The sequence below is a fragment of the Erpetoichthys calabaricus genome, chromosome 12 (genome assembly GCF_900747795.2).
Source record: "Erpetoichthys calabaricus chromosome 12, fErpCal1.3, whole genome shotgun sequence".
NCBI lineage: Eukaryota > Metazoa > Chordata > Cladistia > Polypteriformes > Polypteridae > Erpetoichthys > Erpetoichthys calabaricus.
In genome coordinates, this window is record NC_041405.2 from 90,467,120 (window position 1) to 90,492,848 (window position 25,729).

Here is a 25,729-nt window from a genome sequence, read left to right on the forward strand (position 1 = left end):
CTCCTCAGTACAAGAGGAAGTCAGTTTAAGAAGCACGTACCGATTAATATGGCTCGGGGAACACTTAACACAAGGCATTTAATGTGCTACATTAACTTGTGACTGGGTTTGAGAAAATCTAGTAAATTAAATATTAATTTTAAGATGACGTTTAGTTTGCGATGTTCTACTTTAATGACAAACTACAAGAATAAAGTCAACATGTCGACTTTATTCTCGACAGTTTTTTTTTTCTTCACTGTATCCATATTTTTTTTTCTTCACCGAGGACTTAATAAGCTTCTGTATTAAAGCACAAAGCCCAGCGGAAGCGCCACTGGGGTTAGACTTTCTCACGATTATTTCATGGACATTTACAGAGGTGCAGCACCGGGTCAAGCCAAGCAAGGAAGTACTGGATTTGCAGAACAGGGTGGGAAGCGCAGTTAAGTTAACAAGCCAGATAAAGGCCACGTTACATGCGATCCACAGCGCGTCTTTGAGAGAGCGTGTCCACAACAAATTAAAGAAAAAAGAATCTGTTTCTGGCCAACAGAGCGCCGAAGGATTGAACTGAAAAGGAGCTAGTTATGACATCTGAGGTGCGGCCGACACGCTGAAACGCGAAAGACTGAAACGATTAACGTAAGTAAACGCCTTCGTAAAGGTTATGCACTTTCTATGCAGTAAACATAAATATCATTTCAGTTATGAAGTTAAAAGCCTGTCCCAAAGTGAGAAGAGACACTACAAACAAATAACAAAACAGTCGTGCATTGATTGGATGCTAATGTATCCTAGTTTGCATAGGCAGACAAAGAGTGTTAAGATGGACTCGTGGATAAATGCAAATGACTATTTAATTTTGTTGCATTTTAGATTAAATTAAAGTAAGTTTACTTGTGAGAATATTTTATGCTACCGCATATTACATGTATATGTAATGACTTGGACAATTAAAATCTGGCAGATACAAAAAGAACTCGCACACCATCAGTATAAAGCGAGGCATTTGTAGGTACTTTAAATATTTTGTTAATGGAAACAATATTCGTTTATTAAGTAGGATAAGGTGACTTTTTTTTTCTATCGCTGCTTTGTAGCTCAGATTATTTTTTTTCTTTTTCTCGTTCACATGCGGGGGTGTTGCATCTTTTGAATACACGGACCGAGCTTACCTTGCGTTGCTTTCTGCCAGTTTACTAAAGTGTTTCCTTACTTCTCCTTACTTTATCATTTTTTCATTATCCATTCTGTTTTGTTTTTTTTTCTTATAGAACAGTGCTTACAGCTGTTCACTGAAACGACTGAAACCGAGTCTTCATCCCTCACCCCCTCGAATTGGGACTTCAGTGTTTTAGGAACCTCTCCTTGTATGTATGAATATTTCAGGGAAAATGTAAATAAATGCATAAGCAAGTACACAAATAATAAAAGTAATGATATATGTGACAATAAATCAAGAGAAGAGCATTAGATCTGAACGTAATAAATACATGTGCTACAGAATATGTTTGTTGTTTTGTTTATTTTTTAATTCACTTATTTCACTTTGTCTGTAATATTCCTCCTAAGGCTGCCAGAAAAATAGGGCTTGAATTTAAAGTTGTCACTTTCACTCTTCCATGTCCCTGAGTCTGCATGGGCCCGTAGGTTACATGCAGGGCCGGATTTTCCTATAGGCTAACTAGGCTTCAGCCTAGGGCCTCAAGATCAAGAGGGGCCTACATTCAAATTGTTAGCAAAATTTTATTATCTCTCATGTAATTTACAAACTTAAAAATGGAAGGTGAAAGGGCCTCATAAGTGGAATAGCCTAGGGCCTCTTTTCATATAAATCCGGCCCTGGTTACATGAGTGCAAGCAAATCAGCTGTGCGTGAGTTTCAACGCATGCATGAATGGTCCTGCGATGAAGTGGTCCCTTGTCCTATACTGCTTCCTCCCTTGCACACAGTGCTGACTGGATGTGCTCCCCATTACCACCCGACTCCAAATTTGAATTTGAGAATGTTGTGTGGCTTTGAGAGTTCTATGTTGCAATACTCTTGAAAGCCATTCACTTGAGACACCCTCGTTTACAAGGATCTGGCCGCTCAATGCGCGACCGTCTCAGAAAAGTTGCCAACGTTTATAAACTCAGCGTCTGGATGTCTGCAAGCGTCCTCCAAATCATATAGAATTAATGACTTATTCTTTACTAATAATATCTACCTGTCTTTGATTAAATCATGCACGCTCCCTAATTTCCTTTTTGTTGTGTATCTTCTCTCTGGACTACTGAGAGCACAGACAGCTCCTGCTACAAGCCTCTCTCCTGGCTGCATATTAGAAAAGTCACATCAACAGGAACAGTCATGTGTCGCCTGCATTTTCCTGAAACAATGGAGTTTTGGAATCGGGTGCTCTTTGTTGGGGGAAAGATGTTGCTGTTCATGATGGCATCTGCACTTTATCGTGTAGCATGTACTCTATCACCAGGACAAGCCAGTTGATCGCAAGAAGGGATGTTGTGTAGTGTGAGCCTGACATAATGGTGCTCTGTAATATAAAGCAGGGATCAAAGGAGTGAATTCTGAAGTGTTCACAAAAACCTTTCTTTTTCTCCTCCTCCATTTCTAAGTAAGTCATATTGAAGGAGATTTAACCAGTTCAGACTTTCCCAATTAGCCGTGTCCAGAGTGTGTCAGAATAGCCACTGGAGCATGAAAGGAGATTTTGAGAGATGTTTATGCATCATTTTACTGGACAATGATGTGGGATTTAAACCAGGACCTCTCGGAGAGACACTCCTTAAAGTATCGATGTGTCAACTAATTGCTGATCATTAAGGGAACGGAGCTTGGTGAACCAGCATAAACCTTCCATGGTCTCATAAAAGACAACTTCGTGACAAGGAAGGTGATGATCCATACTAGTTTGAAGTGAGCTCTATGTACGGTACGACCTCTGTCTCCAGTTAAACGGTTTCCATTTCCCGGCCCGTCAAGGATTAAGTTACTTTCATGGAGAAGTAAACTTCTGTGAGACTTTGTCTAGGTCTGCTTAAGGACTGAGTTGGCCAGACACTGCCCCCTTAACTATAGACGATTGTGACAAATAGGTTAAAGGGGACGTTGACCCCTTTAGAATTTGGAAATTCTGCAGGTCAAAGCTACCTATATACGAAACTCTCAACCCATGTACAGGAAGAGGGCAGGAACATAAAAGTGTCCAGAAGAGCTTGCTCCTTTCACACTGCACAAACACACTAGAGGGCGAATGTCGTGTTCACATCTGCTGAATTAAACCTGACTGCAGGGAAATTTCTCCACAGTTCTTAAAAAAAAACACTCCAGTGAACTGAGGGTGAAAATGCTTTTCAACTGTCCTTACTGCGTTCCTCAAGCCAACGTCCCCATACCGCTTTTCTGTCGTAGGCTTCATTGATATAAAAAAATATCTTGTCATGGACGGCCACTGCGCAAGCTCCTTTGGGTAGTGAGGCCCCCCGAGCATCCCACTCATAGGGCACTGTGACGTACTACGGCAAAACCAGTCTGATTTGACTTAATGGTGTCGAGTTGCCGGACATAGAGGTGGGCCCGTGAGTGTGCGGGACACGATGGAGAGGGAGAACTGAACTGGAACTGGAATGTATGCAGTTCCCACAAACGGGGAAGAAGAGGAATGGCTACAAGAAAGGAATGAACGTGAGATGTCTGAACTGCACAAACAGAGGAGCAGTTCATTGAACTTTGGGGCTGACAAGAGCTTGGCTGAGACTGTGGCTGAACTCGGCATGTCCGGTAAGTGACATTTAGTGTCCAGGCTAACTGTTGAAGTTGTCTCTGATCGTCTGTAAAAAATGAGACAAAATTGTGATACTTTTGTGGCCTAATTAGGAGACTTGGATTTGTAATAAAAAATGCTTTATGTGTGGGAATCATGCCATCAGTCACTCCTGGCGATTCCTAATCGTATAGTTCAACGCTGTCAAAGGGTGCAAGATTCAATAGTTGCCAGCATTAAATATGGCAGGCCCTCTAACTCTAATTCATTTCAGCTCAAGTAGGGTGACACCAACTTTACTAGGCTGAAAGGAGTGTGGACCGCAGGATTTAGCCCTCCTATTTATGGGCCATGAATTGACTTAGTGGTTGTTTCATCTCTCCCATGTACAGACGTTTTCACTCCTCACTGCATTACACTGCATTGGCAGTATTGTTGCTCTGAAGTAATTGATCACCATGGATTTAAATGGGGACCCCTGAGCGATCCGTGTGTGTGACTGGGTCTGCAGTCGGGACACATACAGTCCCCCTTTCATCTGCATCATTTATCGAACCATCTAGTTCTGCATTTGAAATCTTTGTTCTACTATCAGGTCCAGCTAAACTACCCTCTTTAAATTTAGCCTCAGGCAAACCCGCAAACGTTTGTCAAAAATAATTGAAACAGGCTCCGCCAATTGATGGGACGTTGACAGACTGCTTCATTGTAGCAAACTAAAAATGGAGCAGTGGTAGGAGCACATAATCTAGATCCACCAAGCTGGTCTGATGCTATTTTTGGCACCAAGCTAACTTTTTTTCCAGCTGGCCATTCCTTCCGAACCCAAATTTCTTTCTCTACAAATATCATGAAAATGATATCAAGTATTTATCTTAGCATTCTAAATGTTCAGAGAGCAGGAATATCATGAAGTGAGTGTATTCTGTGCGGCAATCGCTGCCGGCGCTTCCTCAGTGCGAGAGGAAGTCAGTTTAAGAAGCGCGTAGCGATTAACAACTGGGCCAGGGAACACTTAACACAAAGCATTTAATGTGCTACATTAACTTATGACAGGGTTTGAGAAAATCTAGTAAACAATCATTTTAAGATGAAGTTTAGTTTACGACATTCTACTGACAAAAACTACAAGAATTAAGTGGAAATTTCGACTTTAATCTCAACATAAACGACGAGATTAAAGTGGAAATGTCGAGAATAAAGTCAACATGTCGACTTTATTCTCAACATAGTTTTTTTCTTCACCGTGGCCCTAATATACTTCTGTAATAAGAAGACCCTTATTTAATGAGCGAGAAAAGAACCAAGCGATTGTAGCTGTGATTTAGAAGATCTATTCAGTTTTAACACCACAACACTCCGCTGAAATGTTTAATCAATTTGTGCATAGTTTGTATCGTCCTAAATAATAGCGTTTTCTCTTGTACTAACTTCCCAAGCTTCCGCAGAAACACCAGTTTTAACGTACGGTTACAATATTATGCATTGGAATATCCAACGCCTTGAATGCAATGGTTTGTTTTGTTTTTAGTCGCTTTCTCTCTCTGTCGGTTTAGGCATCGCAGATTTGGATCATATTCGTATTCGAGCAGAGATTTCACGAAGCTTTTGGTTCGGTCATGCGCATTCAGTAAAAGAGCCAATTGAAGACAAGCTATGAAAAGGGCGGGCCCAAGCACGTGTTAACCTTCCATAGACTGTTTGGCGCCATCTTGTGTTCGCCTACTGCCGGTAATGTGGAGAATCCTTGCTGGTACTTCTTTCGGCTGCTTCCGTCAGGGGTTGCCACAGTGGGTCATCTTTATTGTGTATTTGTATGTTCAGTAACAAGTTAAATTTATATTGATGTTCATTGACATTCCTGTTGTTGGTAATTTCCTGTAGAATGTTAGTGGGTGGGATTTTAGAAGGAAAAAGGAAGTTCTTAAAAAAAAGGTTTTTGTTTACTTTTTTACGGAGAGAACCTAATGAGAAACTGACACGATTTTACAGTTTTTAAAAACTGTATTTAAGAATCATATCAATGTCTGTGTGTCATAATCCGATATTATAATCTTCTTCTATATCTTTCTGTGCTCTGCATCTTGCTCTGTTACATCCATCACCTACATGTCCTCTCCTCCACATCCATAAACCTTCGCTTAGGCCTTCCTCTTTTCCTCTTCCCTGGCAGCTCTATCCTTAGCATCCTTCTCCCAATATACCCAGCATCTCTCCTCTGCACATGTCCAAACCAACACAATCTCGCCTCTCTGACTTTGTCTCCCAACCGTCCAACTTGAGCTGACCCTCTAATGTCCTCATTTCTAATCCTGTCCATCCTCGTCACACCCAATGCAAATAAAAGCAGAATTTATCCTGCAGTATTTCACAACACTCTAAGTTGTTTTCTTTTCAGCTGCAAAATGATTGATTTATATCTCTTTAAAAAATTAGTGCAAGGCAGCAAGAGGGACTGTGGTGTGGCTACGATGTTGCACTAGACAGATACTAGGAAAGAGGAAAATGTGTTTTCTAATGGTTACATTACATTACATTACAGAGAGGGCACCACTTATGTAACGGCCGACCCCTTACCCAGACCAGCCACTACACTACCGAGACGTATTCCTTGGATCACCTGAGGCTTCTTGCTCTAATAACAAGCCATACTCCTTACAAGTTGTCTTACTTTTCCCGACACGATGAAATAACCAGATAACAGTAACAGATATACAGTATAACATCAAACACGGATATATTGTAAATGGAAAAGAAACAAATATTCAATAATATATATATATATATGTGTGTGCACAAAATACCACTATCCCAAATGACACCAGTGACTAATTATTTTATAAGACACGACTATACAAATATTTACAAAGAACCCGCCCTTACAACTAAACAATTAATAGAAACACGTAACACAAATACAAACACCGATTAGTTAAACACAACAATTGAAATGTGGTGAAAAATTAGTCCAAAATAAAGTCCGGCGGTATTGATACTGGCTGTAGTGTTATTGTGCTCCTTTCCGAAAACAAAACAAAGTGGTATGAATCCGAACCCCGGGGTTTCTTGGCTCTGGCTGTCGTGATGTTGAAAAAGCAAGCAGTGGAATGATGCAATAAACGGCAGTGATGAGTTTGTAAATGATCGGGTAAATTGTCGTCTTTTTTTCTCTCTCTCTCTCTTCTCACCTTTGCTCCTCTTTTTTAAATACAGAATGTCCGGATTGTATCTGGTGAGTTTAACAGGTGATTTCCGTCTCGGGGCTGCGGTCTCTCTCCATCATCCTTCCCCTCTTCGCTTACAGGGACAACATTTACTGACGCACATATAACGGACCAGACAGTAAACAGGACGATGAAACGAAACGCATTCAGCACAAATATTGAACATACTATTATTATGTAGCCCCGCTACATTGTCATTGTTTTATTCAGGGTACTTGCCTGTCAGTGAGTTTGTCCCATTTTTGCCCATCATAAGAACCCTACATTTGTCAAGAGTTCTGGCCTGAAAAACAAGGGCAACATAGGAAAATTAGCTCATATCAACTCTCTTATTGTATATAATGTAAAATACCAGATTATGTATCTCAGAGTAGCTTGTGGTATTGGAATTTACATAAATTTGCTCTATTGTGACCCTCAACCCCTTCTTGGACCTCTGAGGTCCTGTAGCCTTGAGCATACTAATTCAAAAAAATATTTGCATAACCCGTTGTACCTGGTTGTTTACACCCCAAGTGCAAAATCGAAAGATATTACAGCACCACTGCAAATCCACACCATTAAATTGCCACCACCAACATGTATTGTTTACACCTATTAGGAGATCATCAGAAATCTGTTTTCAGACATGGCTTTTTTTCCGTTTCCAGTATGTAGTGTTTGTGTTCCTTCACCAACTGTAATGATGCCTTCTTGCTTTTCAATGGTGGAAGCAAAATTCTTTCAGGACATAGGCTTCCATACCCCATATACTGTATATTGTAAATAAAAAGTATGTGCCAACCTCACATTTAATACCAAGCAAGCAAAAACAACTCTCACTCCACACATAGAGACACCAGATGCAACATAACTGTGGCCTCAAATCAGCATACTTTATAGCACTTTTTACAAAATGCCACAGGGTAGACAGTCAGGTTTTACCAAGTCTCAAGTATGTGTTGGCAGGATTGGCAAAAACCCACAACCCCTCTAGTATTTCTGTAGTGATACATACAGTGCATCCGGAAAGTATTCACAGCGCATCACTTTTTTCCACATTTTGTTTATGTTACAGCCTTATTCCAAAATGGATTAAATTCATTTTTTTCCTCAAAATTCTACACACAACACCCCATAATGACAACGTGAAAAAAGTTTACTTGAGATTTTTGCAAATTTATTAAAAATAAAAAAAAATTGAGAAAGCACATGTGCATAAGTATTCACAGCCTTTGCCATGAAGCTCGAAATTGAGCTCAGGCGCATCCTGTTTCCCCTGATCATCCTTGAGATGTTTCTGCAGCTTAATTGGAGTCCACCTGTGGTAAATTCAGTTGGTTGGACATGATTTGGAAAGGCACACACCTGTCTATATAAGGTCCCACAGTTGACAGTTCATGTCAGAGCACAAACCAAGCATGAAGTCAAAGGAATTGTCTGTAGACCTCCGAGACAGGATTGTCTCGAGGCACAAATCTGGGGGAAGGTTACAGAAACATTTCTGCTGCTTTGAATGTCCCAATGAGCACAGTGGCCTCCATCATCCGTAAGTGGAAGAAGTTCGAAACCACCAGGACTCTTCCTAGAGCTGGCCGGGCATCTAAACTGAGCGATCAGGGGAGAAGGCCCTTAGTCAGGGAGGTGACCAAGAACCCGATGGTCACTCTGTCAGAGCTCCAGAGGTCCTCTGTGGGAGAGAGGAGAACCTTGCAGAAGGACAACCATCTCTGCAGCAGGCCTGTATGGTAGAGTGGCCAGACAGAAGCCACTCCTTAGTAAAAGGCACATGGCAGAACACCTGGAGTTTGCCAAAAGGCACCTGAAGGACTCTCAGACCATGAGAAAGAAAATTCTCTGGTCTGATGAGACAACGATTGAACTCTTTGGTGTGAATGCCAGGCGTCACATTTGGAGGAAATGCTGTGGGGATGTTTTTCAGAGGCAGGAACTGGGAGACTAGTCAGGATAAAGGGAAAGATGACTGCAGCAATGTACAGAGACATCCTGGATGAAAACCTGCTCCAGAGCGCTCTTGACCTCAGACTGGGACAACGGTTCATCTTTCAGCAGGACAACAACCCTAAGCACACAGCCAAGATATCAAAGGAGTGGCTTCAGGACAACTCTGTGAATGTCCTTGAGTGGCCCAGCCAGAGCCCAGACTTGAATTCGATTGAACATCTCTGGAGAGATCTTAAAGTGGCTGTGCACCGACGCTTCCCATCCAACCTGATGGAGCTTGAGAGGTGCTGTAAAGAGGAATGGGCGAAACTGGCCAAGGATAGGTGTGCCAAGCTTGTGGCATCATATTCAAAAAGACTTGAGGCTGTAATTGCTGCCAAAGGTGCATCGACAAAGTATTGAGCAAAGGCTGTGAATACTTATGTACATGTGATTTCTCAGTTTTTTTATTTTTAATAAATTTGCAAAAACCTCAAACTTTTTTCACGTTGTCATTATGGGGTGTTGTGTGTAGAATTTTGAGGAAAAAAATGAATTTAATCCATTTTGGAATAAGGCTGTAACATAACAAAATGTGGAAAAAGTGATGCGCTGTGAATACTTTCTGGATGCACTGTACTTGGTCTGTTATTTCACTACCAATACAGAATTCACACTTCTCTTCCTAAATCTGCAATTCACCTATTAAATGTTATCTTTGTTCTAGAATCCTGGCATAGACTATCCTAAGGAGATCCTTCAGTAATTGGAACACAAGCCAAATGTGTTCTGAGATTCAAGTAAGGAAAACAGTATAGGTATAATCACTAATGGCTCTGGAGTGTGGTGACATGTTGCATGTTCTTTAGCAGATGCAAGTAAAATTTCATTGTATTTTTTAAATGTGACAATAATCTCATAGGTCAGGTCAGGTCACGTTGGGGAGCATACACTGGTTAAGCGTGCTGCTGCACCCACCACATGACAAAACAGTTCGGAATCCTGGTTGGCAGACATGCGGTCCAGTCCCACCCTCTATCTGCTGCAGCCAGGTGTTATGTGGGTGTCAGAAATGAGGATCCTGTGAGCCAGATTACCCTCGGGGAATTGTGCCACATGGCGTAGTGCTGTAACTGACACTCCCTCATAATGCAGATAATGTGGCTCATTCAGGAACTGCTCATTCGACACAAAGTCAAACCAGTGGTACCCAAGGATTCTCTGAAGAAACACTGTACCAAAGGAGTCCAGTCTTCGTCTCAGGTCACTGGATAGCATCCATGTCTCGCAACCATAAAGCAATACAGGAAGCACCAGGACTCTAAAGACTTTGACCTTCGTCCTTTTGCAGAGTGCCCACACCCCTTTCCAGTGACCTCATGACTCCCCACGCTCTTCCAATCTGTCTACTGACTTCATAGGAAGAGTCACCAGAGACATGAATGTCACTGCCGAGGTAAGTAAACCTCTCGACAAGGTTGACACTCTCTCTGCAGACAGACACACTGCTGATGGCTCTGCCTAAGTGGTCATTAAAGGCCTTGATGTTGGTTTTTATCCAGGACACTCGCAAGCCAGGACACTCAGACTCCTCACTCAGTCTCATGAGAACCCCACTCAGTGAATCTTTCTTTGCCAACAGACGCCCCACAGCCGCCAGACCCCACGACCTTCTACAACACCCAGTCCATGCAAGCATTGAACAGAGTAGGAGCAAGAACACACCCCTGGCGAACCCCAGAATCAACTGGGAAAAATGCAGAGGTCCTGCCTCCACTCTGCACAGCACTCACAGTACCAGTGTACAGGCCGGCCATGATATCCAGCAACCTTGAGGGGATCCCGTGAAGTCTCAGGATGTCCCACAGGGCAGCTCGATCAACTGAGTCGACCCTATATAAACTATAGACCTTTTATATACACACTCAGTCAAAAGTTGTAGAACACCTCAGTTTTTCTAGTTTTTCTTCATATTTAATCAGTTGAAATGCAGTGAGCGACATAAAATGATGAAAAGGTAAGCAGTAAACCGCCAGAGGTTTAAATTTAAAGTTTACATTAGCAAAAATGGAAAAAAAGCAGATTTCAGAATATTACAAATGGGCCTTCTTTGGGGAACAACTTCTGCAGAAATTAAACCTTTCAAGTTGAAGCAAGCAATTTGTACAGGTGTCCCAGCTTCTGTCGATTACTTAAAAACCATCCGTCTGTCTTTGTGATAAGTGGTTTGTGGCGTTGTGCAATTTTTACATAATTGTGCCAGTCAGGCATGATAAAAGGAGCCCGCACAGGACAAGAAAACGAGGAAAAATAAAACAAAACAGGAAAGAACAGAGAAGAGAAAAAGAAAAGAGAGACAGAAGTTAAAAGATGGTGAGAAGGGTTAGGGTTAACAATTAATAATACTCCCGGAGGACTCCTCTGCAACGTTGGGGAGTGGCAGCAGGAGTCAGAGGGAGTTTTGCTCATAAGTGCCTTGTGGGACATCATGGGATTGATGGCAGGGACATGGGCCAAGAAGAAGGGATGTCTGCACCTGCTGGAGGATGTCTCCTCAGGCTGTGAGATCCAAAGATGCTAAGCCAGGGAGACATTGGATTTCAGAGGGATGCCTCAGGGCTTGTGAGTTTTAAAGTACGGTTTCTTGCTGGATTTTAGCCTCATTTTAAAGGAATATTTATTTATTGAACTTGATTTTTAACTTTCACATTCACTTTGGCTTTTATGGATTATTTATTTATTTATGGGATAATTTGAATCAAGCACTACTCTGTGCACTTTTTTTGATGGTTTAAATAAAAGCACTTCAATAACACTTTTGCACCTACCTCTTTGCTGCATGTGTGCATCCTCATTTGCACAGCTCATTTCAGTCTGTGACTATCAATGGTCACAGGTTCAGGAGGCTCCCGAATGCAACTTGGGAGTATGGCGCCGAACCGAATCATCACAAAGCATAGTTGGAACAGACTCTGTTACCACATCCTCTGAAGTACTAAATGGACAATATTCAAGTGTAGAATGTTGTAAATACTGCAGTGGGTTGGCACCCTGCCCGGGATTAGTTCCTGCCTTGTGCCCTGTGTTGGCTGGGATTGGCTCCAGCAGACCCCCGTGACCCTGTGTTCGGATTCAGCAGGTTGGAAAATGGATGGATGTTGTAAATACCAGTGAAAATGGTAAGACAACGTCAATTAACAAATGAAATGAGACAGAGCATTTTAAGAAGTTGTGAGAGATGGCCGGCAGCTTATCCCGGCCAACACATCCAGGCCGGTAGATGGAGTCCTCCCTGCAACATGGAGGTGCCCCGGATGCCCGCAGGGCATCATGAAAAATGGAGTTTGGTTTCACAGCCCTGCTGGATACCGTGGGTGCCGCCAAGGGACGCTGCAGGGAGACACAAACTTTTGTTTCTATTATAGCCCGGAAGTACTCCCAAGTCACAGGGACGGAAGAACAGAAGTACTTCCGGGCTGAAGAAAAATAAAGAGTTTTCATCCGACCCAGAAGTGCTATGGAATCACATGGACAGAAGCACTTCTGGGTGGAGGACTATTTAAAGGACTATGGGAAACCCAGCAAGCTGAGGAAGTAGGGAGGAAGTGTGACGGAGCTGCTGGGTGGAGAGAAGGATTTATTGTGAATATTGTATTGATTATTGTGGAGGTGCTTGGTGCACATTACTGAAGAAATTAAAATTATTTCTGGTACTTTTACCTGGTGTCTGGACGTGTTGTCTGTGGGGTTTGAGAAGCGACAGCGCCCTCTAGTGTCACAAGTGTAGGGCTTTCATTCAGAGAAATGGCAAAAAACAAATCCAAGTGTCACTATGTATGTACAGTGTCCTACACAACCCAAAGGCAATTGGAAACTAGAACAAACTCTGATAGGAAGAGATCTGGCAGACCCGAAGTCACAATCCAATCAGAATACAGAGGTCACCAGCTTGTGTGATAGGCGCCTCACAGCCCAACAGCTTCAAGTACAGTTTAACAGTGGTCAAAAAAGCAAGTCTCAATTTCTACTGTGGAGACTTTGTGTTGCAGGTTTGACAGGGTGAGTGGCAGTAAGGAAGCCATTCATTAAAGGACAAAATAGGGCCTTGAAATACTGGCTGTAAACTACTGTAGACTACAGGAAAGTCTTATGGACCAATGAATCCAAATTCATGTATGTCACCGAGTTGGTTAAAGAATGATTCCTCAGTGTGTGACACCAGTGTGTGTCAAATATGGAAGAGGGAGTGTCTGGGGTTCTTTTGCTGGAGGCACAGTTGGTGACTTGCACAGAGTGACTGGCATTCTGAATCAAAAAGGTTACCAAAGTTTGTCTATCAGAAAAATGTGGCTACTTTGAATCAAAAATCTAAATAAAATTGACTTATTTTTTATTTGTTCTGTGCCTTGATTTCATGAAACATTAAGACAATCAACTGTGTGCATTTCCATCAAAACTGAAGTGTGTGAAAACTTGACTGGTATTGTATATACTGTATACACTAAGTTTTCCATTGCGTACAAGATTAGTATATTAAGATATGAGTTACATGCAAAATAAATGGGAATGGTTGGCTTCATGAAAGGCAACCGCCTGTAAAATTCATGCTGAAACCTATTCTGTATTGTATTAAGTCTAGCAAAAAAATAGCAACTCTTATAAAAATGGGAATGTGAGCTATGGAGGAAAAATAAGATGCAAAATTAAGTGAGCTAATATGTTTCTTTCGTCCCCTTTTCTGTATCTGGCTGTTACAGACGATTAAAACATATCCACTAAGATTTAAGGAGCTCAGAAACCTAGCTGTCATAATCAAAAGCAAAACTGAACAGTACCGTAGCTACCAATGGAGGAGGTTTTCATTTAAATACCTAACAAAAGTAACAAAACTGCAGGAGATATATTTTCTCCTTTAAGAAGTTAGACATTGAGATTAAAAGTGACATCATCTCTGAAAGTAAACTTTAATGAGCCCAACTAAAGCTAATTATTGACAGCCTTATTTTTTTCCAGATTGTTTGTTTACAATTAAAAACATTGAAGTTGCTGGTGTGCTGTGTACGGATTGAACTAGCCAGCCAGCAATTCCACTAGAGATTCTTCACAAACTCTGGAGAGCAAAATAACAGCCCATAGATAGTACAGTACAATGCCTTTAGCCCACCTTTTCAGTTTATTGGTCTATTCAAAGATGGAAATTTGCTCTCCTAGATATGGTTAAATCATTAAAAACCCTTAAAGACATCAATGTTATCCATTGAATTGATTATCTATGTGGGTTATGAGACTGATTTATCTTCCCTGTGCCTGGGTTAGTGTCTGGCTAGTGCTGATCCAGAATTAAATTACGTACACATGATAACAGGATGGTACAATGGTTAGTGCTGTGGTCTCACAGATCAAAGAGACAACTAAGTTTGAATCCCTTCCAGGTCACTGTCCGCTTGAGCATTTTTCCCCCTCACACATCTCCAGATACAGTACTATAAACTGGCACCCTGTTAAGAGGTTGATCCTTCCATCACAAAAGATGCTACAAAGGCAGACTGGCAATCCATAACCCCCTAAATTTTATGCAGCTTCAGTAAATGGACGAACAAATGAAAATGCAATCATGAGCAGAACATCTGAATTGTAGTTACCTGGCTTTTTGTTAGTTGGTATAACATTAGGAAATATGAACCATATTTTACTGACACATCAGTCTGATCAAGAAACAATTATTTGTTTTATAAAGCTAATTAGTGCATGTCTAAATGAGATTTTAATTTCATCTAAGTATTAAGACTTTCTACTTTCCAAGGCTTATTTTAAAGATATTTAATTTTGATTTTGCAATGGTTCTTAACTTATTAAACACTTGTGCACAATCAGCAGTGGTGAAGACAAATTGGGTCTAGGAAAGGCGAGAGAGTATTACTACACAAATACATTGCCATCCCGGTGTAATAAATTACTTTATAACATGTAAATGACATTCTAGAGTTTATAGTTTCTTTGCTCTTGATAGTGTAACTCCATTTTCAGCATTTGTTTTTTTTTAACTTTGCTATATCAATTCCAAACATGTGGAGGCCACAGGCTATTCTGGCAGCAGTTGTGACAAGCTAGGATGGGTCCATCGCAGCAAACATGCTTGGCACACTCACTTGAGTAGGGTCAATGTAGATTTCCACAACCTGCCTTAAGCCCTGGAAAGCTGTGCAATCAATGTATGCATATTATTAAATGTATTTAAATAAAAATAAGCACATATGCTGTACAAATGCTTAAGGATGAATATTAAATAATTAAAAAGGTGTAGGTCATTGAAAAAATTTACACACAGGCTTCTTGTCTGTACTCATGGAATTCTGCTAGTAATAGAAATTCTACATGCAGTACTCTTAAAGCAATTGCATTACATGTGATGAACACTACACAACAAGAAAGAAAAACAAGATTAAATTTCAAAGTTTTATTTAGGATGTACAAGTATGGCATCAAGTCACAGTGAAATGTTTAACAATAAAGGAGATTTAAATTTCATACATAGCATCACAAATTAAGTACATAACACTAAGGAGATTATGGAAGAAAATTATTTGTCATGGAGAACAGCAATTAGGATGGTGATGTTATTAATTTTTAATTCATATTTTCAACTTAGTTGTTACTGCACAAAATCTGTTTGGTCTAGTATTGTAAACTATCAATCATTTTGGGTGCATTTTGCTTAACTTCCTTGTATGTTCATATAAAATGAGTTGGCAAGTTAGTTCTTTTTTTACATTTGAGGAGAAGACTGAACACTTTGACACTGATATAATTACACACAAATCATTTTTTTGCTTTACCTGTAACATTGTATTAAAAGAAAAAAAGGCAAATAAGTGCTGGTTTGTTTCTGTTTAAAAAAAAAAATCAAGCAGTATAAATGTTAAAACAAAAACAGAACAAAAGAAAAAAAACAGAAACCTTAATTTAAAATAACGTTAGACAGCATACAGTGAAAAACGTGCAAAGTCAATACAGAATATTCTGGACAGAATATGCCAAATGCATAAAGTATTAGGGGAGTGATATGTGACCTACATGGTATTTGAAACCTTATGTCTAATAAAATTTTATTTTTTTCTGTCACCTTTTGAAATATTTTTGGAATGAAATACATGCAGTTTCACAAAATAAATTAGGCATTAGCTTTTCAAAGTCAAGTGGATCTCTGGAATGTCCACATAGTGTTTACAAAAGCAACTATTACAAATTAGAAGAAAAACAACATATTTGTTAATGAGTCCTGCTGAATATGAAATACCCCGTCCTGCATTTCAGTTTATGTATTTGCTCTTTTAATCCTTGAGTTTTTGTAAGACTACACAATATTCTAAATCTCCAGATTACATTAGTTCTATTGGATGACCTATATTTCATTCTTTTCTCATACAGGTTCTTAAAGACTTTTTTGACCTAAAAAGAGGAAAAAAAAAAATTAGACCCAGGATGGTAGATCTTTTAAAGCCCTGAGGAATAGTTGCAAAGCTGAATTTTTTTGAATAATTGATGAAACACCTTGTAAGTCACATATAAAGATTCAGGGAGCACACAGAAATAAACAGTTTAAATCAAATTCTCTCTCTGTGAATAAGGATGAGAGGCTTGAAGAAGCTGAAATCTTCTCTTCAGGTAGTTGGCAAAGAGATTAAAAGAAGCTAGTGAGAAGGATGAAAAAGAAAGAAAAAGAAACAAAGGGAATATTAACAAGAAGGGATAAGAAATAGTTAAAGAGATATCTGTCTGCCACGCCTGAAAGTCGTTCCACATGTTTAAATAAAACTAAGTATCAAATTTAATGTATTTTAAAAAGATCAAGCCTTTTTAAATAAATAAGTCAAACTGCAAAGTTGAACAGTCTTAAATAATAAAACTCCGGTCCAGCCAAATGAGTTGAGTCAGCCTTAAAATTCAAGTCTTTTAGATTAGGTATAAAAAATTACTAAACACCAGCAACTCAACAATATATCAAAATACGAGAGTATGTTTAGAAGTCATCACTGAATTAAATAAAATAATGCAATAAATCTGCATGCATTACTTAAAGAGCTCTGATCTGATCTTCTCCTAGAAGAAACAAATTAAAGGAATTTTGTTGTGAACGCAGACATTTTTAATTTTCAATATTTATTTACCATTATAATCCTTTAATTCACATAAGGTCTTTTCACACTTGAAAAATATACTAAAGATTTGTCACTTGTTTAATGTACTTTATTATGCAATGTGGTATCTTAATATCAAGTGTAATACTTTAAACTTAGCATTTTAGTATTTAAAAAATAGCACTAAACAGGTTGACACGGAGAAGGAACACCAATAGACTGATCATTGTATGATTGATTTCATAGCAAACAGTTTATAATTTTTCAAGAAAAAAAAATACATGGTCTTACAGGTTTTTGGACATTTTGCCTAGTCATCTGACTGAGAGGAAATATATAGCATTATTATTATTATTATTATTATTATTTTTAAACAGTCATTATTTCTGTCCAGCCGAACTCAATTAAAATGACTCTCGAGAAGCAAAGCCTATTAGAAAAATTCATAGTTGTCTGTCAAAAACGTGCTTAAATTCATCATTATATATTTAGAGGGGGGCCAGAGTTACAATTATTTGACTCTGCTTGTTATCAGAACTTCCATTTATTCATTTACTGATAATTAGTAACACATTTACATTGGCATCCGATTATTCCTCTATCAAAACACATGCAACCAAAAAAGTTTTCACAGGCAAGTTATTAAAATGTTGAAAAAAGAGAAAAAAAAACCAACTTAAGACTCTAGATTATTGCACTACCAAAAAACAACAATCAAAATAAAGCCTGGTGCTAACATGCTGATGCAATTCTTTAATTTGGCAAAGCCATGCTTCAGTTTTCAGACATTAGTAGAAAACTCTGTTAGTATGACTACTATGTATTTATTAAAATAGCTTAGCGTTCATGTTTAGGGGATCTTGAATTACCAGACCAATAAAAGAATCCAGCTACTAGATGCCAGACATAGCCCCCTGAACAGTTTAAGTTTAAAATGAACACCTGGTCCCTTTAGTAATGTTGCTGTGGAGCTTTTATTCCGTGCAGAGCCAAGGATTACTGTAAAAGGAAAATGAATAAATAAAAAAAAAAAAAAAATGAGCAAACTGTCCAAATGCTATCAAATCAATGAATTCATTGTTAGGCCACTAACATAACTTATATGTGAAAAGATCCAAACCATCACATTTAATTATTAGCTTCAATTGTCATTACTTCAAAATTTTCTTTGATAATCTAACCAATTAACTTTTTCTTATATATGCATGATAAAGACTTGGCAGTATCATGAACTTTATTAATTTTACTGGTGAAATTTTCATCCGAAATATTTATTACACTTGTGGCATTGAAAGCTCAAAGATATTTGTTTACATCAAAGTCAACAATTACAAATGAAAAAAAAAAAACAAAAAACAAAAAAAATCGAAAATGACATTACACCATATCATATAACACAAAGCGACACACCGAGCTCAGTAGCAGATTTAAAAGACAATGTTAAATACACATTATACAACCACTATAAAACTTGGATAAAATCTATATTTTCAGTTTTTTAAGTTGCTTCTGTCCTCAAAGAATGGTAAAAAGGTTTTACCCTACTTGAGTACTAAGAGTAAGAACCATATATGCAGAAATAAAAAGAAAAATTAATGGTTATTAGATACATACTGTATAAAGATCTTTATTTTTCCTGTTTTTATAATTAAATACTTATGACTACATTGTACGCAAAATGACAAAAGTTGACTGCTTACCAAGATTGTAGCATTTCCCTGTATTGTCCTCATGAAAAAATCATTTACGATATTTTTTTGGAAAAATTGCACTTATAAGAAACAGATACAAACATTTTGTACAATCTGGTACAATAACTATGCAAGTTCACTTCCCAGGTCCTCCCTGCGTGGACTCTGCATGTTTTCCCCGTGTCTGCGTGGGTTTCCTCCAGGTGCTCCGGTTTCCTCCCACAGTCCAAAGACATGCAGGTTAGGGGTACTGGCGATCCTAAATTGTCCCTAGTGTGTGTGGGTGTGTGTGTCTGTGCCCTGCATTGGGCTGGCGCCCTGCCTGGGGTTTGTTCCTGCCTTGCGCCCTGTGTTGGCTGGGATTGGCTCCAGCAGACACCTGTGACCCTGTGTTAAGATATACTGTAGCGGGTTGGATAATGGATGGATGGATGGATAATGGGGGTAAAAAAAAGAACATTCTGGTTAAGGAGGAAATTCTAACTTTGAGGTGTTCCAAAACAACCTCATTTTCATCCCATTCTGAACACTATAGTATTTTATACCCCATTTACAGCTGCACTAGGGTCCCAATCTGGGTGGTTCATCATATGGTGGGTACGGAAACGTGCTGTATCAGCGCATGCTCCCAACCACTCTCTCTCTCATCTTACCTGTACTATTCCAAAGAAGTTAATCCATTAGCAATTTTTACATTTATCTGTGGGGCAGATTTATAATAAAATAGACCTTATTCTTAATTTAAAATAAATGATGAGATGGGTAGTTGAGAATATCTTGACCCTTTTCAAATTCAAGTCTTATATAGTATATAAAGTGTTTAATAGTCATTAGAGGGAAATCAATTTTCAAAGTTAAACTTCCTTGGGTAAACATCCAAAGGAATTACTTTCGTTTGAGTAATTTCAGTGTAGGCCAGCATTTCACAACTGGGTCATGACCCACTTTTTAGTCATGGGTTGCCATCATTGGTTTGCAATGGATACGGTGGGTTGCAATTTGTGCTGCGTGAAATGTTTCCCTGATTCTAAGTGAGCTTGTTTCATAAAGGTAGACTGGACCCCCCCCCCCCCCCCCCCCCCCCCATCACACTTGTTTAAGCAAGGGGGCAGTTTGGAATTACTGCTAGTGGGATGTCAATGAATTTAAAAAGGTTGAGTAACACATTGAAGGTATCACATCTGCTAATATTTGAGGTTAAGGTTAAGGTATTAACAGTAGAGGCAGTGGAGAATGCAGTTAGCAAAATGCAAACTTTACATGGTAATTGGGGGGTTTGGGCCGTGTGTGTATAGGAAGCCCAAAAAGAAAAAGGAAAAGCTTTTAAATATAGAGTTCAATAAATCACCTAAAAATTACAAGACACAAATTGGCAGATTGATTACCATAAAAAATGTTACCCTATATTATCCACTATTTTGGTAAGTCTAGACCAAAGAAACTTAAAAGAAGAAATTCAATTGGGCAAAATAACTGGAATGATACAATTACAAAACAAGGGGTAACACTGTGATAGGGCACAGTCTTTCACATTATGAAAGTTTTGGAATTTGTTTTTGTCAATTTGATATTTGTTCTTACAATGTTCCTGTAACCAAGTAAGACCCTGAAATATGTGGCTTTGGTCAAAAGGTACTTGGAAAACTGTTCATAATTTTAGGGACAAAACCTCTTCAACATACACCAAATACAACAAAAATATAATTCTATTACCATCCATCTCTGTTTTGCCATAATAGCAACATACATGCATTAAAAACTGTTAAAATATTTTCAGTTTTTAAAAAGGAACAGTCACTAGTGTTTAAGTCATTCCAAAATAGTCTAAGGCAACAAGTACTGCAATTTCCCAATAACTACAATGTATGAGGCTTTAATTAAAAGAAGACAATATAACACTATTTTTGTTCCTCTTCATTTAGGATATGAAATAAGCAGCATTTAAAATACTTATACTCTTCAAAAGATTAAAATGTATAATTCTTGCCATCTTATTGGCAAGAAAATGTATCAATCTGTTGGACTTCCATGTTTATTTGAAAAGCATTACTTGCAGCTCATTGACAGAAGAAAACTAAATACAAAAAAATATTCAGCCATTAAGATCAAATTACTATCAGTCCTCATCTTATAAAACATGCTTTAAATATATAAATAATGGAAAATATGTGCAGAACAACTTTTGAAACTTACTTTGATTTATTATGAATGTAACATTATGGTTGTTTAAATGTACATTAACAATTAAATAAAAAGAATTTTTAATCTTTCTTATATAATTTTTAAAAATGTGATAACTGGCTCTTTTTTTAGACACCACTATTTTTTTTTTTTTTTAAACAAGTTTCTTTTCTCTTTATAGACAATTTGTAAGAGAAGGCGGCTATTAGAGTGCACAGAATTTCAAACACAAGAACTCTGAAAAACATGGTAAGATTGGATATTCATTCTTTTATTTCCTGAGTGAAGAGAAATACTATTTGGTGAACACTGACTTACACATTTAAATAAAAATAAAAATGTTTTAAAAATGAGATTAATTAAATTGTATAAAAACAATGTTAAAATTACATAGTGGAATGCTGTTTACATTCACATGTACAGTGGAAGCAGCAATCCAATTAAATAAGCAGTTCAGTTCAGGTTTAGATATTTTTAACTACAAGCAGGACACTTGAATTAGCAATAGATAATGCATTTCAAATGCATACATGCAAAGTTATGCTCAAACATTCAGCCCAATAATTGCTTATGCATGCCTATGGAATTAATGTTCATAAAATGATGAATTACATCAAGTAATTAAAATATTGTTGGAAAGTTTTATGCAATGCAACACATACTGTAACAGTATCAAAAGATATAAAAAATAACTTACAAGTAAACAGTTAAATTTACTAATATTACTTATTGGATACATTTAACCTGCTCATTTAAATAAAATTTCTACTCCACTTATTGTGAGCACAAAAATAAATATCCAACAGATATGATTACATAAATGTTCTATAATAGGCAATTAAATTCTGAAAAGAAAAAAAAAGCTGTGCAGGTTAAGGTGGCGTGTGTTTATTTAACACAGCATACATAATTAATCATGCAATTAAAAGGTATATGTTTAAAAGCAAAATAAAAATTAAATTGCAGTAGAACCATTAATCCCATTTTGCCTCAAAGCTGCTCATTTCCTCCATTAAGCACAGCCAGCCTTTAATGTATGGGAAATGGAAAGGTAACACACATCACAACTGGGAACAAATGAGGTGAAAATTCATTCATGACTTGCTGGGGAATGCACTTGCTACAGGAACCCTGAACTGGAATGAAAGAGAAGTAGGATTAATACATTCTATAGTTACAAGAATTTAAAATTCCTTGTAATTGTTCATTTGTTATATTTGCTTGATTCAATAACCATCTGATCACTTAAAAAGTGTGCGCACACACACACATACACAAACATCAAAACCTTTTCTCCCCATCTAGCTGACTGCCCAACTATCACGGGCATGAGGGGAGGGTCATACAACTAATTATAACTTTACCAGTCATAGGTAATAACTTGAATACAATATCTAATAGTACCATATGTCAAGGGCAGTGACAAACAGACATACAGTTCTGCGGAGAGGCTGTAAGTTTGTGAGGCATAAATAGCTTAAAAGTCTAAACTCTTCCTCCTAAAGTAATAATTATGATTTAACTTAACTGAATTCAGTTCAATTGAATTCAGCACTCTGCACTCAGTAAAGAGTACTGTAAATAGTTTAAACTAATTACATAATGAGCACACTTAAAGTAACAATAAAATTTAAAATCCGGTGGTGTTCTTGCCTTATGCTTGACGCTGATTGGGATCGCCTGTAACTTCCCCGTGACGCTACTTTGGATTAAGTGAGTTTGGAATGTGGATTTTACTTTGTCTTTGCTAGATACAGCTGAAGGCAACATTTTACTTTTTATGTTCTGAAACCATGCATCATGTGGCAAAAGTACCACACTGATTCACTGATCCAGTTTCTTCCATTTACCTTATACACAGTTGTTCACAAGTTACAAGAATATGTAAGTAATAAAGTAATTAATTATTCTAAACTTTATTCCACATTTGCTTTCAAATCAATTTTATGTTCACTATTCACTTTAAGTTAATAAGATGACTGTAAACTGGTCTGGATTAAGAGATACTTTTCAGCAGCTTACTGTGTATAAAATAATAGAGAAATGGTTGCTGTGCCAATTACATTTTTAATGTATTGCCATAATTTCAAAAATGGCCTGGTAAAGGATTCAGACTGACAAGTTTGTTTTGGTTCAGGAGAAAAACAATATAATTAATGGAAGTCAACCATTTTAATCCTAAAATAACAAACAGGAACTAAAATGTGAGAAATATTTCTTACGCTCTAAACAAAGGCAGCTCTTGATAGAAGATGGTATGTGCCAGTGTACTGCTGGCTAAAATTTAAATTATGTCAATGAACAAAAAGGGAATGTCACAATAGCATACTGTGAAATCTAGGAAAGTGGGTGGGGAAGCATACTGTCGGGCTTCAAATATACTGTGTGCCTGGCACAGCAAATGTCTCATCACATGCCAAAACAAAAGTAAACAACACAACTCTATGTCTGAAAATTTTTGTTTTATAAACAGTTACATCTAGTAATTTTCAACCATATTGACTAAAACAGACCAAAAAATTGTTTTATTCAGTATCTGTTCTAAAGAATGAATAATATACACAAAGTTCCAAGGACTGATGACTGATGCCGGAGTATAAAATTGACTTATAAATAACAAACATTACCTGCCAGAGTTATTTAACCGAAGTGGCAGGAATGTGCAAAAGTTTCCTAGAAGGCAGATTATCAGAACATAGATGCAAGGAAGCGGACAATATAGTAATCCTGGCTAGGAATATTTGAGCTTTTCAGGTTGGTATTCAATGTCTTTGTACTGTGACCCTGTACTGTTTTTTATGCTCAAAAAATGTGTTTTCACTCAACAGGGACGCTGCTGAAGAAAGAGCTGAAGACCCTCAGAGACCTGTGTTGGGATTCTTATGACAGTATACCTAAACCTTGATGTAATTAAGAACAGTAAGTATAAAATCTCAGATACAAAATGCCGTTGCCATGGGTTGTACTTACTTTTTTAGATGACTGAATGTGTCTAGTAGTTCTTGCTTTAAGTGACCAGTAATGTTTCCTTAATGGTAATAACTGATGGCACCTTTCCTGACCCGTGACATATACAGGTTTTTAAGAGAGCCAATTTTTCACGCCTACACTCTTTTCTGCTGTCTGAATGACATTCTGCAGTTTATGGTTTGAGTGAGCAGATGCATTGCCATACCAGACTTGTTCAGGAGAAACTTAGGATGTTTTCAGTAAAAGCCTTGTTAAACTGTACAAGCACTGATTGAGACAAGGTAAACTTTTTAAGATGACAGAGAAATAATATATGCTGCTGAACTCTTTTGAAAACAGAAGTTAGTCTGAAATGGGATGAAAACCTAACTGATAGTGGTACAAGGAAATCCAAATGATTCTACCCTACTAACAGCTACAGTTGTGCTTGAAAGTTTGTGAACCCTTTAGAATTTTCTATATTTCTACATAAATATGACCTAAAACATCATCAGATTTTCACTCAAGTCCTAAAAGTAGATAAAGAGAAACCAGTTAAACAAATGAGACAAAAATATTATACCTGGTCATTTATTTATTGAGGAAAATGATAGAATATTACATATTTGTGAGTGGCAAAAGTATATGAACCTCTAGGATTAGCAGTCAGTTTGAAGGTGAAATTAGAGTCAGGTGTTTTCAATCAATGGGATGACAATTAGGTGTGAGTGGGCACCCTGTGTTATTTAAAGAACAGGGATCTATCAAAGTCTGCTCTTCACAACACATGTTTGTGGAAGTGTATCATGGCACAAACAAAGGAGATTTCTGAGGACCTCAGAAAAAAAGCTGTTGATGCTCATCAGGCTGGAAAAGGCTACAAAACCATCTCTAAAGAGTTTGGACTCCACCAATCCACAGTCAGACAGATTGTGTACAAATGGAGGAAATTCAAGACCATTGGTACCCTCCTTAGGAGTGGTCGACCAACAAAGATCACTCCAAGAGCAAGGCGTGTAATAGTCGGCGAGGTCACAAAGGACCCCTGGGTAACTTCTAAGCAACTGAAGGCCTCTCTCACATTGGCTAATGTTCATGTTCAGTGTTCTCCTGATGGTGGACTCATGAACAACAATGGTGTGCATGGCAGGGTTGCAAGGAGAAAGCCACTGCTCTCCAAAAAAAATATTGCTGCTCGTCTGCAGTTTGCTAAAGATCACGTGGACAAAACAGAAGGCTATTGGAAGAATGTTTTGTGGACGGATGAGACCAAAATAGAACTTTTGGTTTAAATGAAAAGCGTTATGTTTGGAGAAAGAAAAACACTGCATTCCAGCATAAGAACCTTATCCCATCAGTGAAACATGGTGGTGGTAGTATCATGGTTTGGGCCTGTTTTGCTGCATCTGGGCCAGGATGGCTTGCCTTCATTGATGGAACAATGAATTCTGAATTAAATCAGAGAATTCTAAAGGAAAATGTCAGGACATGTGTCCATGAACTGAATCTCAAGAGAAGGTGGGTCATGCAGCAAGACAAACGACCCTTAGCACACAAGTCGTTCTACCAAAGATTGGTTAAAGAAGAATAAAGTTAATGTTTTGGAATGGCCAAGTCAAAGTCCTGACCTTAATCCAATAGAAATATTGTGGAAGGGCCTGAAGCGAGCAGTTAATGTGAGTAAACCCACCAACATCCCAGAGTTGAAGCTGTTCTGTACGGAGGAATGGGCTAAAATTCCTCCAAGACGGTGTGCAGGACTGATCAACAGTTACCGGAAACGTTTAGTTGCAGTTATTGCAAAGGGGGGGGGGGGGGGGGGGATGGGGGTTGGCGGGTCACACCAGGTACTGAAAGCAAAGGTTCACATACTT

The 25,729-nt window shown here is 38.2% G+C and overlaps 1 protein-coding gene across 4 annotated transcripts in view; it reads right to left on the reverse strand.

Moving 5' to 3' along the window:
- Nucleotides 1-15,338: 15,338 nt before the first annotated feature.
- Nucleotides 15,339-25,729, reverse strand: part of septin6 (septin 6) — an 86,345-nt gene continuing 75,954 nt past the window's right edge. For 2 of the 4 annotated variants that reach the window (XM_028815855.2, XM_028815857.2), the window contains one exon: nt 21,157-22,042. In XM_028815855.2, the coding sequence (XP_028671688.1) occupies nt 22,027-22,042 (16 nt within the window). In that variant the 3' untranslated portion in view covers nt 21,157-22,026. Of the gene's footprint in view, nt 16,588-17,743; nt 18,034-21,156; nt 22,043-25,729 lie in introns of those variants that run through there. The other 2 variants (XM_028815856.2, XM_028815854.2) reach the window with 2 other exon arrangements.